This window comes from Vidua chalybeata, chromosome 6, assembly GCF_026979565.1.
Source record: "Vidua chalybeata isolate OUT-0048 chromosome 6, bVidCha1 merged haplotype, whole genome shotgun sequence".
NCBI lineage: Eukaryota > Metazoa > Chordata > Aves > Passeriformes > Viduidae > Vidua > Vidua chalybeata.
The window spans coordinates 60329026-60344501 of NC_071535.1; the positions used below are offsets into that span (position 1 = coordinate 60329026).

Sequence of the window (15476 nt, forward strand, 5' to 3'; positions counted from 1 at the left end):
AAAATCATTCCACTTGTGGCTGTAGCCAAGGAAACACCTGCAGACACTTCTCAGCCAGTCCTTACCTCCCCATTGATGATGGCAGACTCCTGGCTCCTCTCTGAAGCAGCATGGACAGCAGGGAGGGCCACGGGTTTGATGGCAATGAGCTGCACCGAGCCCGAGGAGGTGTCAAAGGGGTCCATGGCAGACTTGGCGACGTTATCAAAGAGAATCCCTCCTTCCTCTTCATCACTCACGGCCACTAGAGCACACCAAACTCACTCAGCACAAAGACACAGACATTTCTGCTGCCTGCTCAAGGGGAAATTCAGCAAGCACACACTTTGGATCAATGATGTGCTCAGTGCCCTCGAGGTGCAGGCCTGGGAGACCTTTACACCAGGGGGAAAAACATCCCAAACACTGTGTATTCAAAGGATTATCTGTCCCTGCCCCAAAGAAGGTTCCAATCCATGCTAATAAGATGGAAAAAGGGAGAACAATGACACAGGAAATGGTATGAAAATGACAGGAAAGTTAAAGTAGATGTTTTGCTAGGTTTCACATGGAAACACACACACACAGGTGCCCACGTGCCAAGGCATCAGTAGCTACACCTGATCAAACCCAAGAGTGCAGCTTTTTCTCTGTCTTATGCTGCAAGAGCAAGGGCATACTCAAAATTTGCTAAAATAAGTAGGTTTCTTTTTCAGAACTTATTAATGCTAAAAATGCCATTTATTAAAATAAAAGCATTTTCTGCTGTGTGTTAAAAATGCTTAAGAAACTGATGGTATCTAATCTTATGTTAATTTTTTGCTTTGCAAGCAGTACCTCGGGTCTCTGTGAAGTTAAACTGTTACAATTGCTTAAGAACCAGAAAAAGGCTTCTGTAAATCTTTTAAATTAAATGGCATGGCAAAGCATCTTTAGTTTTAGATTTCTATACAGAGTAATAACTCTCCCACATGCAATTGGGCCCTTTCCCCTCCAAATTTTCTTTGCAAACCTGCATCCCTTTGTCAGCTGTTGAACCTGAAAAATCTTACGTACATTTTGAAATGAAAGAATGACACTAAAGCAGGAGCACAAATTCTACAAAGAGATACTTGCAAACATTTTTGAATAATTATGCTATTAGAGGGAAGAATGCTTGCTCCATCTCCTAGCTGACAGGAGCAGAGATCCTCTGCTAAAGAACAAAGTGGTCTGCTCTAAATTTATTTCCTCTGAAAGTAAACTCTGGTTTAATATTTAATCACTGCATGAATTACAATGGACTGGTATAAATGCAGCAGTTCAGACAGCCAATGATTTTGGTAAGAAAATATTTGACAGCAGTAACATAAACTATGAACCCACTGAGTAAGCTCATTACGTCTGTCTGTGCTCAGGGTGACTGGAGCTGGCACCACTTGAGCTTTTGAGCAAGAGATGGGTTAAATCACTGTGTGATGGGTTAAAACACTGTCCCTGCAGCTCCACAGAACTCTCCAAACACCACAGAGGCTTCAGTGGGTCTTGAATGCCCCTGTCCCTCCTGGGCTTGTTCAAGCACTCCAGATGTGTGTGCTCAGTGGAACGAGCAGCTCAGGAGCCCGGCTCAGTGACAGTGACCCGGATGCCAGGGACCACCAGGACACCACAGCAGCAGGACCAGGAACGAGGGCATCCTCACCTGGCACTGACCACACGTGAGCAGGGAGGCAATCCTGCTACAGTGAGTATGAAGGTGAAGTACTGATGCTCTTCTCTGGGGGGATTTTTGAAACCCAGTAGCCACAGAGAGCTCAGCTACCTGCAGATGCATGGAATGTCCCCTCAGACTTTGTTTCAGGAGCAGAAACGAAGAGTTTTTTCTCAATGAAAGAGAATTCCTCTAGGACTGATTAAAGGGAAGAAAAATTAAGGGTGAAAAGAATCAGAAACCACAGATGACAGCTAATTCTGATGGGGAGCACTAACACCACGGAGCACTCTCAGTATCAGCTCATTCAAAGGTGAGCACAACTCCTGCACCTACTGCAGTGCTACTGGCACGGAAATGAGAGCCAAATGGGACTAAAAACTGGAATTTCATTCCACCTTACCTCAGCATCTGTTCATTTCTAATGTAAAAGTAGTTTTTTTTCCCACTGCCCCTTTTTCACTGGTAGGTGATAGAGCTGTGCTCTGCAGCCCCTGGCACACTGCTATAATCTGCACTGGCAGGGAACTGTAGCAAGCACTGGGAAATTCATCCTTTGCTCCTATCCGTCTCCTCCCAAGAGAATTTACAGCAACCATTTATGACATGGCTGAACCATGACGGCCTCCAAACTTTGAAAAACAAACCAAAAGAAGTTCAGAGAAATGTTGGAGAAGTCCTGGAGTGCTTCTGTTGTGAAACACCTGGAGTGTTTCTGCTGTGTATCCCAGCCCTGGGCCAGTTCACCCACCCCAGCATCTCAGCTGGGTGAGCAACTGGCCAGCACAGGAAACTGCCCACACATTCTTTATAGTCCCTCACAATAATCACCATTGCTTATTACAGTTGGCAACATGGCTTAAAAGTGATGTTTTAAATTTCTGTTTCCAAACAGATGCATTCCAGCACTACTGTGGAGTTCTACTCTTGCCTGCACTGTGTGAGCACAGAGCGGGACTCAGAAGCTCAGTGGCAGAAAAGGGGCAAACCCCAACTTAATCACTACTTAACAGCAATTTCCCACCTCTGAAATATCTCGTGCTGGATATTTTATGCCACATGATCCACTGAGATCGAATTACTCCTCCTAATCTTTCTGTGGCTGCAGCAGATGAAGATCTATCCAGAGCAATCACTGATGCGGGTCGAGTGCCAGGTGCAGTGAAGAGCAGGGTGGCACTGGGTCCCTGAGGAGCAGCAGCATCCCTGGAGCTCTGTCTCCACACCCCTGCAGCCATCAGAACACTGAGGAGTGCCGCAGGGATGCTGTCCTCCCATCTCCACGCAGCCCTGAGCTATTCCAGCCGGCAGTGCCAGCAGGTGGTGCTGCCCACTCGTGACCAGCTGGTCCCACGGAAAAGGGGCTCTGGGACTGCAGCTCTAAAAAAAAAAACCAATTAGGCAGGTGATGTAGTCTGGTTTTATCTAGTTAATAATTTAGGGTTAAAAAAAAAAAAAAAAAAAAAAAAAAAAAAAAAAAAGATACTTTTGTCAGCCAAATATTTCAATGAGAGCCACAGGAGATTCCTTGTCTCCTCTCTCTTTCCCTCTACCTTGTCTTTCCTCCCCTCTCCCTCATCAAAATATGCTGGAATGAAGGAAAAAAGGACTGAAATACTTGCATCTTAAAAAAAATTAAAATTAAGGACCTTTAAATTGCCTGTGAATCAAGTAACCTTCCAGCCAAACACCTGAAACAAAGATTTGTGCTGTCCTGCTCAGAATCAACCATTTGAAAGATTTTGGAAGCCCTCAGAAAAAGAATGACATCAATAGAGAAAAACACATAAAGCCAAGACTTGGGAAACACCTGCAAGCAGGTGGGCATGCTCTGCCTTTTCTTACATCACTCAATGAAGTATTTTTGAACATTTATTTTAGATTAAGAGAAGGCAAACATTGTAACCATACCTACAGAATATTCCTGCAGTTTGACAAAGAGCAAGCAGTGTCACCTATCTAAAAAAGCTCCTTAGGAAAAAGCCCAGGTATCAGTATTTCAAACAGAAATCCTGACTCCCGAATACGATTTTATAATGGGGAACTAATTTTCATTACAGAGAAAATCTCTATATAAAGAAAAAAAAAATAGACTTTTTTCTATATCATCCAAGTCATTCCATCAGTCAGATGACTCTCTCCACAAAGATACAAACAGGAGCTCTGAGCAATTTAAAAAAAAACCATCTGTTTCTGAAGGAGTTTATAGGGCTATAAGTAAAATACAAGTTTCCCAACATTAGTATCTGAACCTATCCAGGACAGAAGTACCTCTCTGTAAGATAAACAGAAAACACACTTGTGTACACACACACCCTTCCACAATTACACCAGCTCTGAGACAGTGCAATGCTAAACCTCTCACAAACAGCACAAATACTGTATTTTCAGAAGCAGACAGCTTACAGACTAATGGGAGCAGCTCATGATTCCTTCTGGACAGTATTTCCTTGGGTGTAACATCTGCTAAATGCTTGGTGATGTGCCTGAAGTGTTGCAGTCCTGGCTTTGCCTGGGATCCTGAAGCAGGAGCCAGCTGAGCAGGCCATTTGAGATCTCCAATGTGGTATTTTCAGTTTTCCAGTGAAATTGTGTACACAGGGTGAGTATTTGTCCCTTAGCTGCTTGTTTGGTTCCCTTTCTGTGAAGGTCTCCTGTCCTTATAAGCAGGAACAAGGATCAATCTCTCTGTGGTTATTTCTTCTCCAGCCACATCTGCCTCATCTTTCTAAGTATCAAAGTCTTTCAAAAAGAGACCACATATTTCATAGTGTTTCCAGTGAATTCACCAGCCCCTTTTCTTACCTGACACTTCTGTAATAAGTAGGTGCATTCACTAATTAAAATAAAATTATTTAACTGACAAGGATGACAAACACACAAAGACAGGGAAGACATGAGGGCCTACAAGAGAAGCTTCTTTAAGGTGCCCCAGGAGTTTTAAAAACCTTTGCAAAAATAGTTTTCTGTTTGCACAATAAAACTGTACATTTGTCTTCTTCAGTGCTGACATATTAGTGAAAAATCCCAGCCATCCAGACTTCCACTGGGTCTGATGGCATGAACATCTACATGCATTTTACACTACTGCTTGAATGAAAACTCCTGTCAGACTCTGTTAGTGGCAGAGCCAAAATCATCCAGAGGGGAAGGCAAACATGAATGAAGAAATATTTAACTGTGTGACCACCTGCAGATCCCAGATCCCTCAGAGATCTGCTGCAACAGGCACCTTAGCAACACAACACTCAGTATTTTTCTTGCCAGGAGAACAGCAACAAAAAAGGGTCAAAAAAAAAAAAAAAAGAAATTATATTCAGTAAGTCTGAAGAAAATAAAGGGTTCACAATCGCCAGTAGGATGCTAGCAGGGTCACAGTGCTGTCACTATTTAAAGCAAATAAACAACAAAAACAAGGGCAATGGAAGACATGGAAACAGTAATGGGAAGAATTAATCTGTGTCACACAAGCTGAAATCTTGGGAGAAAAGGGAATCAATGCGTAAAGCTTCTGTGAGGTTCAATAGCAACTGATGCCAATGCACAGGATTTCAGCTGAACAGGTGGATTTTGTTTATTCTTTGGGATTTTTACCCCCCTCCAGTTAAACATAGCAAATTACTCCAAAAAGCCTAGGAGTTTGCTGTGAGGAGGTGAAGAGTCAGGTGAAAAACCCAATTAACAACCTTTTGGGGGCAAATGAAAGTAACGCTTCAGGATGAGGGAACGGATGACGAAAAGAGTAGGCTCTTTTCTCTGCACCATAAATTCTTCCCAGCACTCTGATTTCTCAGCCTTTCAAAGACACAGGCAGCATGAAGGGGAATCATCTCACTCCAAATCTGCACAGTTGTCAGGGCTCCTCTCTGACTGGATCTTTCCTCCAGAGATCTGTCCCAGTTGGCCATGGCCCTCTGGAAGCAGCTGACTTGTACTTCACCCAGCACAAAAAGGCAGAAGAAGGGTGCTGGGTGTTTGCTGGGATCCACCAGCTCCCCCCAGCTAACCCTGTGTCCAAGCTGCTACAAGACAACGTTGCTGTTGCCATATTTCACTTTATTATGAGTCACCATAGACGACTGCTCGTAAATTCAGAAAAACAGGCTCTGATGCTGAGCTGCCACATCAGACAGAGTGAAAACTAGTGGCCCACACTTCTGTAGAATAAAGGAGGCAATGTATCATAGCTTGGCTGAGTTACATCCAAAAACCCCTTTGATTTTAGCTATACCAATAATACAAACAAGTTTTTTTCCCCTGCTACTTTGCTCCTGTAGACAGCTCTTGCCTGAACAAAAGAACTTATAGTCTTCAAGACTGGTATTTTAAAAAGGAGTGAGGCCCTTGACTGAATGACTTCTGAAAAGTTACATCTGTTTTCAAAGACGTTGTACAAATGATTGGAAAATGAGAAATTGGTCCAGCTGGGGAAGGTTTCTTACACAAAGAAGTTTCTTACTCTTGGGGAATGCTGCTTGTAAATCTCCACTGGTGGTGATGAGGTTTAAGTATAAACCTGAGCTCAACTACACAACTTCTTAACCCAAAGGCTGGGGAGTCATATGCTTCACTGAGAATTGATAGCAAATCACAACTTTTTCTCTAAGAAAAGAAACAAGCACTCACACTCTTCCAAAGATGTTAATGGGAAGGTTGCAAGATCAAGTGCTTAAAAGGTTGAAAAACAACCTACATCAATTTAATTGGCTTCATTTAGCGAGGAGCTGCTGAAAGGGAAGGTTGCACTGTGGCTGCTTTAGTTCTCTAGGTCTGAGTGGGTTCAGCCATTTGCTTCTCCCTGAATGATGTTTGGCCTGATAAATGATGGGTAGAATTGTTAATATCCTGTTCTTCTCTTCCACATTCTCTCACAAACCCATCTCAGAAACCTCTGTTGGCTGATTCATCCGTATTACAGTCCTCTAACATACATAACCGGGCACTTCTTAAAAACTGTTTGGTTTTTTTAAGTGCCTAAAGTGAATGAATTCATCAACTTCTAGAAAGAAAACTTCCTATTAATATAATAATGTTATTCAAGAAAAAACATGCTGTTACCTTACAAAATCTTATCACTGTTTGATTCAAGTAGATATTTTGTGTTTTCTGTAGAAATAATGCTCGGCTGAAGAGTTCTCCTGATCCTCCAAAGCATCAAGTCCTGAAGCCAAGCCTGTCAGCCTGTGCTGGTTTCACATTGTTCACGCACAGCCCTGACACACTCCACGTGGAGTCAATTTTGATACAAGCCATATAGAATTTAAATACTGAGGTAACATCCAGTGCTGTCATTCCTCCCTGTAACTAAATGTCAGCAAGAAATAGAATCTAAAATTGGTCTGTAACTATGGCAACTAATGAGCCATTCTGACTTGGAGTCCCCAAATCCAACATGTGACCACCAAGGGATTCATTCCAGTTTGAAGATGCTGCTTCTCAGAGAAGAAAATCTGCTGCTGCTTTTGCCAACGTGCGTGCGAGAGCCACCAGCCAGGCTGGGGAGCTGGAGCAGGCTCAGGCAAACAACTGGGAGAAAAGCAGCTTCCTCCTGAAACTGGAATGGAGAACAGACACCACCTTCTGTGGGTGCTAAACACTCTGGTAAAGGTAAAAAAGCCCTGCAGAAAAGCACAAACTGTCAGAGGTGACACCGGTGTTCGTAACCGCAGCACAGGGGAACAAAGTGCAGGCTCTGTGATGAGAGGTAATGGGTGCCTTGAGGTTTTGGACTTTAATTTCAATAGGCATTTGGGATCACACAACTCCAAACTGAACTCCATTAATTCTGACAAGGGGAGGCCATTTCATCTGCCATGACTGCATCCTCCTTCTCAGAAGCTGTTCTGAAAGGGTTGTTTGAGGAAATTCTCCTAAACATACATTAAAAGATATGCCTACAGCTAAAGAGTTCCCCTCTCTTTACCAGGGAGCAAGGTACTTATTCCCTTTCATATTTCTGCCAGATGACCCTTTTTAGTGTCATGGCAGTCAAGTGAAGAGAGTTCCACCAGAAGGAGCTGAAGTCTCTGCCAAGAGGGCTCTGCAGATGAGGTGTCTCATGCACAGGTTTCTCCTAAATTTTCATGAAATTAAGATTTAAAATGAAAGGTCACCATTTCCTTCCATTACATTCAGAGATTTATTTAGGTAGCATGTGTATGTTCTAGAAATGCACTACAGCCCAGATCAGAAGAAAGGATGTTAGCTGTTAGTCAATTCTTTAAAAAAAAACCCAAAAAAACTGGGTTCTTGGTAATTTTCTTTGAAGATGTAAAATCTAACGAAACACAAAATACCTTCCCTAAAATATTTTGTCTACCCATGTAAACAGCACTTAGCATTGGTTTGAATATTGGCTTTCCTGGGTGGGTAAGAAAAAAGACATCATAAATTACAGCTTTTAACTGTGGAAAACACAAATGTTGTTGTCTTGTAAAATGAGCTACATTTCATACAGTGACAAAATAATTAACTCCTTTGAAACTTAGAACCTGTTAGCCAGCTTTCTATTCATGAGGAAAACATAGCTATGGGAACAAAGCTATAACTCAGGAAAAATAAGCAAAGAGAAGAAAAGCAAGGAAGAAATGTGATTGGGTACTTTTCTCATCCATCATGGATCATCACTGATCCATCTCAAGTCACAAGGTCGCCACTATGAAGTAAGGTCTTGTAAGAAACATCCAGTGTGACATCCCAGGTGCATCAGGAAAAGCTGACAGTAAGTGTTAATGACAAACACGTGTGCCAAGGATGCGAGGAAAGACAAAGCACTGGATGCTTCACACTTTTGCAAATTAATTTTTATCTAATTAATTAGTCTTCATCAGATCCCAGCCAGCTTAGCAGCAGCAGCAGAGAAAATTAATATCTTAGGGAACTACAAAACAAAAAAAAAAAGCTGTAAACCCTACTAGGAGGCATCATGTCTTCATTAGTTTACTGATATTCCAAGAAAAAAGAAAAAAGGGGGGAAAAACAAAAAAAAACAAGAGCAAACACCAAGATGTTTCATGGGATCTGGCGAAACAGGTAAAGCAGTAAAGGGGAAGGAGAAAACCCAACAAATGAGCCACACACAGAATGCCCAGGGACTGCTGAGGGTACAAGAAGTTGGTTTCAATTGGCGCCTGCGCGGGTGAGGCAGCGGGAGCGAGCACAACGAACCCCTCTCACCGTTCCTTTTCCTGCCCTCGTCTTTTGCCGCTTTCTGCGGTGCCATCACTTTCTGCAGGGAGCTCCGGCCGGAGCTGGGCTTTCCCGACCCGTTGCTGAGGATGGAGCCGTTCCGGCTCGGGGAGCGGCTGCAAGTAACCACAGCAACAAGGCAGGACGTGAGTTCTCCCTCCTCAACCTCGTTTCAAGGTTATTTCATTCGCACAGTTTGCATCGCTGAGTTTTCAAGTCTGATTTGGTACCAAAAGGAGACAGAATAGAAACAGCCACGCTGCAACACGGTAAAGGTGGGAGCAGAGCGATGGGAGGTGAAGGCGACTTTCCCAATTAGTTCAGGGCTGATGGGCATCTTGGTGGCTTGGAATGCAACTGCTCCTCATGCAGAAGCCCCACAATGATAAAAGTGCCACCGCCGAGGACAAAGAGTCCCGCTGTCAATTCAGGGTCATTAACCCAGACAAAATAAAGCAGACCTTTGTTTTAGGATGCAGGGCTAAATTGATTCCTTTATTATTCACCCTGCATTTACAGTCAGCTGTTGTCAGCCACAACGCAAGATGCACTCACTCACTTTGCATATATGCACACACAACATGATAAGAAATTTCTCCTTTTGGCACATACCCTGGTTTAACCAGCACCCTCACTGGCTGAAACCACCAAGAAATGCTTGTTTCAATCAGCCATTGCATATCCTTGTCCTGAACCTGATCCCTGCCCAGGGTGAGGAGGGAGGGCAGGGCAGAACCGCTGTGCATTCAGTCCCAGCGAGGAGAAGGGACAGAAAAGAGCAGCGTGCTCTGGGCTGTGCTGGGAGAGAGCTCCCACCACAGTTCCTCTGCTTTTTGGGGTGGATAAGTCACTCAAATCCAAATGCACAAGTTGGCAAAAACAGGCCACAGTAGATGATGGTACATTTGGTGCTAGTCCACATCCAGACACAGTCACTTTTTTTTTTACATGTGAAACTGCCACAAAGGGAATGAAAACTCTCCACAGGACCTGTGTAGTTATTCACAAATCTATCTGCAATCTACCACTGAGTTGTCATGGGCAGTGACAGGGTAACGTAAAGAGGTTACATTAGAGAAAAAAAAATGGGCCTAGGCACAGAGGCTTCCATTTACAGAGAAAAAGAATCAAATCAGATTCTATTGCTGTCACAATGGTTTTATAACCAGAAAATGGTACTAAAACAAAACAACTGTCAAAACCATCCTGTAAATCGTCACCAATACTGTATCATCAGCTTGAAACATTCATTTACCTCCAGGTCTGGCCTGCCTGGTGTAAGTGAAAGCATTTACTGCAGTCAGAGCAGCAATGGACAAATATGAGAAAAGCAATTCTTGGGGATTCCCTTTTGAAGACAGCCTAAGTGGAAATATGTATAATTTGAGACAGGCTCTTTCCAGTTGTCCTGGGCTCCAGGACAACTCAGCATGCAACCCCACTCAGTCCAGCCTGAGGGTTTCCTTGTGAAATTCTATTGAAAATAAGTATTCTTGAGAAGCAGGATTCCTCCCTATAAAACTGTCTGTCACTGCTAAATGGATAATCCCAGCCCAGCAAAAAAGATCCATCCAGGGACAGACCAACACCTGAAGAAAATCTGCTCGACTTGGGAACACAGAAAAGAAGTGAGCGTGGATAGCTTGCACAATCATTTCTGTGGTGACACTAATCCAGGTATTTATCCTTTTTAAGTGGCCATCATATTATTAACTGAGAAGTTTCTTTCAGTGGTGACAGCAAAGATACTCTGATCAGTTACCAGCCACTTCATGGCTGTCTGGTTTGAATTGACCTTTCTAGGCTGTAAAGTACCCTGAATGAAAGAGCAAATACATAAAGGGCAAGAAATATTTCTTCATCTTCAGCAACCATTAAATTCCACTTCCAGACACAGCTCCTGGGAATCAAAAATATTGAAATTCTACATGTTCTTACTTACTCAAGTAATCACCCTGAAGGAGGGAAAACTAACTCTTAGTTATTTGCTCAGAAGGGCACCAAGGTTCAGCACATTTTATAATGAGAATAACTTTCCTAGATCAAGTTTGCTTATCAGCATTTGTTTAAAATGGTGCAGATTAAGTGGGGGATTTCTGCACTCACTCTAAGGACTGAGCGAAGTGTTTAATCACTTTGGTTAGAGGATTAATTAACAGGGCTGGTTTACATTCTTTATGTGTATTTACACATGGCTTTGGAGAGGCTTCAAAACATTTTAAAGAGCAATTCCTGCAAAGACTTGACCTACCCAGCACCAGCAACCACTGCAGGTGTCACAGTCATCTTCCAGTAGTCATTTCTTCAAAGGATGGAAGACTTGAAAGGGACAGGTTCACTGGAATGTAGGACCTAACCCTCTCATTTCAATGATTTGTAGCCTGAACAACACCTGACTGGCATTAAATGGCAGAATAACACTTTACACTCAGTTGCAGCTGGCTCGCTCTTCTCTACTGGTACGCCCTGCAGAGAGCTCTTCCCACATTCCAGGATTTACTGCACAGCCAAAGGAGCATGACAAACCAGGCACCAGCTCAGGACCCTTCTGTCTGTTTTTCTGCAGGGAAAACCTCAGCTGATGACCCCTGGGGATGTCTACCCACCCCTGCTCTCCTCCAGCCCCACACCACGCTGGCCGACGCCTTCCCCTTCCAGCACGTTCCTGTCGCACTGTGCTGAGTATTCCAAGCTTTTCCCATTATTCCAAAGGGGGAAATACTGGACAAGACGAGGTGACTCAGCTAGGAAGGCTTGGTTTTCTCTAGAATTTCTCTGCATTAGTCAGCTGCTTTTCTTGTATGTTATCAAATCCCTTCAAGAGGCCAGGCCCGTGTAATGCCTGCTACCTCTGTTCAGGCTGTTTACCCAACAGGTTTGTTTTCCTCCCTTCCCTTCAGTATTCATCCTCAGCTCCAATCTCATTTAATACCAAGGAGAGGGGGTCAAGGAAAAATTAGCCTCAAGGCATGCAAATCAGCTGGGATAAAGGGATAATCTGCTTTCCTTGCCTGCAAGGGCCGAGACAAGGAATATTCAGCTATTCTGTTGATGGTTGAGGGCAGACATGAGGTAAAACTTCCTGACAAGAAAGGCAGGAGAGAACAGATTGCTGGAGGAGGTTGTGATCATCCCACCAGTGGAAGACTTTAAAATAAGGTAGATAAAGTTGAGATAGGGGGGTGTTGGACCCTGCAGCAGAGAAGAGAAGCCATAGAGCTTCCTGGGGATCTTGAATCCATGATCCTACAAGCCTAGAGACTTCATATGAAGAGAGGACAAACCTGGGACTCTTTACCCTATCTAGTCTATTCTTACACTTCTGAAGTTTTATCCTGCAGTAGATGCTTTGATCTAGAGGTCTTCCATAATTTAGTGGAAGGGTTTAGGGTTTCCTCTTCTGCTATTGAAGGCATTGGGTCCAATTCTGGAGAGGCAGAGCTGGCCAGTGGAGTGACAGCAATTTACAGTGGCTGAGGACCTGTCTTTTGGTTCCTTGAGAAATCACCAGCGCTCATGCTGCAGATCCCACGTTTCATTTGGGCTCATCTCTTGTGCAGCACCAACACACACATAAAAATCCACATCACCTCCTCGGTAAGACTTGGTTTTATCTCCTATTTTGCAGCAGCCTTACACACCCAGCACAGACCAGTGTTATGCCAAGGATAAATCATGGAGAGGAACCACCTGCCACACACAGAGCCAAACCTCACAGCAACCAGCAGCACATATCCTATTAAAGCCCTCTGTGGAAAGGCACCAGCTGCCAGCCCCTACCTTTTCCTCGTTTCGTTGGATTTGGCAGTTTTGATGGTGCTCCCATCCTGGGTAGTTTCTCTCTCCTGGGAGGCAGGAGCATCTCTGACTGGAAGTGGAAGGATGACAGTCTCCTGAGTCACAGGTAAAACCTCATCCTCTGCTCCCTGCTGGCCCAAGTGTTGCTTGGCATAGTCAAAGCCTTGCACTGGCTGCAAAAAAAAATGGAAGAAATAACAGAAGTTTCCAGCATGTGTTAGATTTAATATAAATTTTCAAATTCAATGTAAAATTTTTCATGACTCCTTAACTTTTTTAATTACATAAGTGACAGGTAAAAATACATAGATTACAATGTGAATGCCCAACAGAAAACCAATTTTCTGATGAGATCTCCATTCCACACATTTTCAACATGGTTAGTTAGTATGAAATTGATCTTGGCTAACCTTTCTTACCCTGCTGTAACACCCCCAGAAATTACTTTGACAGACAGTGGGAGAACAAGGATGTGGAAGAAAAAATTAGGAGTAAAAAAAAAAAAAATAAAACCTTACAAAAAACCTTCGTTGACAAAACCCTTGTGTTTCCAAAGAGGGTGGGAGTAATTTATTCCCAGTCAAGCCAAAGTAAAAAAGGCACACATCAGAAAGTTTCATGGGCAACATTTTCCAGAAAATAATCTTTTTCAGATCAGTGAAATTAGATTTCCCCTGGCTTGCCAGTTGCCTACTGGGAAGGATATTACTGACTTCACTTGTTTCTCTTGGGAAGTGGCATTTCACCAGAGCCTTGCAGCAAGGCAGTTCTTGCCTTCTGGGCAAAGCAACCAAGGAAAGGTGGATTCTCTCAATGGAAAAATTAAACATTTAGACAAAACTTGACATTCCAAACTGAATTTCCAATTGGAAGAAAAAAAGAAGGGAAAAAAAAAAAAAAAACAAAAAAAAAAACCAACCTGCATTGGAAAATAAATCAGTCAAAGAAATTCCTGACCACCTCTGGAAAATGTGTTCTTGCTACACTAAGTAAAACTAACTTACAAAAATGGGAAGGTTGCTCTCCCTGAAGTAAAAAGAGTATTGACAAAATGCTAAGAAAGGACCACAAAACACTTCAAAGTTGAGAAAGTGGTGATTTTAAACCTCACACATACTTTGGAATTAGTTCATGACTGATTAGTGCAGGTTCCTGTTATGTCATCATTGAATATTTTAGTTCCAAAAGAAAATCAGCACGAGAAAAAAAAGATTGCTGTTGGAACAGAAAAAGGATGAGCTCTGTAAAACATTTTCTCTTGTTGTGTCCCTTACTAAATCTGAGCTGCAGCTCTAAATTCTGATACATTTCACAGGTGATCTCAGTCTGAAAAGAATGGGGCTGTTTCTCACTTTTTAAAACATAAAAAAATGTTTTTTCTTTGTGTGGACCTGCATGGCATTCCCAAACTCCTGCTCAGACTGAGGCTAATGCTTCCTAATGTGTTTCCATACTTCAGCATTCCTCTGATAAGAACCTTCAGTGCATTAAGGAGCGGGCCAGTGCTGATAAGGGAGAGCAAACAACTCCACAAATCACCCCCATGGAACTTGCAATATGTCAGAGAAATGCTAATTCACCATCACCCCTCCATGGCAAGGAGGGTGTCACAAAACAGCCACCAAATAGCTGCAGAGGCAGCAAATGAAGAAAGAGAAGCAGAAGCTGTGTGAAGGACAGTTAGGAAGAAATACTGCACAACATCCCACACAGCAATATTGTTAACTAAAATATTGGTTTTCAACTTCATTATAAATGTTAAGTGTCAGTTAAGACACTCCTAGATATTCTGAGAAAAGGTAACAAGAGAGAAGAGGTGATTAAATCAGTTATTTCTCCCTCCATGCCTTTGAAAGAGACAAATAAGTTTCAACTTCATGTCTTATTTTAAAAACAAGCAAACAAACAAAAACCTCTTCAAACAAAAAACAAACCAAACCAGAAATTGCAGGACATGAGAATTACTAAGGAATTCTGCAGTGTCCCAGCTCAGATCCGCCACAGGAAGAAAATGAAGGATTATTTTAATCAGAGTTCTACTCACCACCATGTCCAGTAACAAACTGCAATAAAAGGAGAGCTGAGAAAGTCATCCTCATCAGCAGACATATTGCATTAAATAAAATTTGTTCTTGGATCCCTGCTCTGTAAAAGCCCACAGGAGCAGATGGTTCTGCCACCCCTGGAGGGAACTGGCAAGGCAAGGCTAAATCACCATCAGGCACAGCTGAAGCACTGCAAACGTAGATGTCCAATACATCCAAAATACTGACAAAGACTGAAGGACTGAGATTCTAATATTGCTTCTGAAATAATAAATGGATAGAGAGATCACACTGCCTGGCAAAGGGCAGATGAATACAGTTGTTTCTGGGACTCTTTTTCCCTGTAATGATTGTGAAAAAGACACTAAAGATGTTTTAAAAAAAGTCAAAAAAAGGGAAGGGAAGGGAAGGGAAGGGAAGGGAAGGGAAGGGAAGGGAAGGGAAGGGAAGGGAAGGGAAGGAAGGGAAGGGAAGGGAAGGGAAGGGAAGGGAAGGGAAGGGAAGGGAAGGGAAGGGAAGGGAAGGGAAGGGAAGGAAGGGAAGGGAAGGGAAGGGAAGGAAGGGAAGGGAAGGGAAGGGAAGGGAAGGGAAGGGAGGGAAGGGAAGGGAAGGGAAGGGAAGGGAAGGGAAGGGAAGGGAAGGGAAGGGAAGGGAAGGGAAGGGAAGGGAAGGGAAGGGAAGGGAAGGGAAGGGAAGGGAAGGGAAGGGAAGGGAGGGAAGGGAAGGGAAGGGAAGGGAAGGGAGAGGGAAGGGAAGGGAAGGAAGGGAAGGGAAGG

General features: G+C 43.2%; 1 protein-coding gene across 1 annotated transcript in view; it reads right to left on the reverse strand.

The window, feature by feature from the left end:
• The window catches only part of KIAA1549L (KIAA1549 like), a 73800-nt gene that overhangs the window by 30969 nt on the left and 27355 nt on the right, over positions 1-15476 (reverse strand). Inside the window, 3 exon segments of the mRNA XM_053945891.1 lie at positions 66-244; positions 8846-8973; positions 12638-12828. Coding sequence (XP_053801866.1) covers positions 66-244; positions 8846-8973; positions 12638-12828 — 498 coding nt within the window.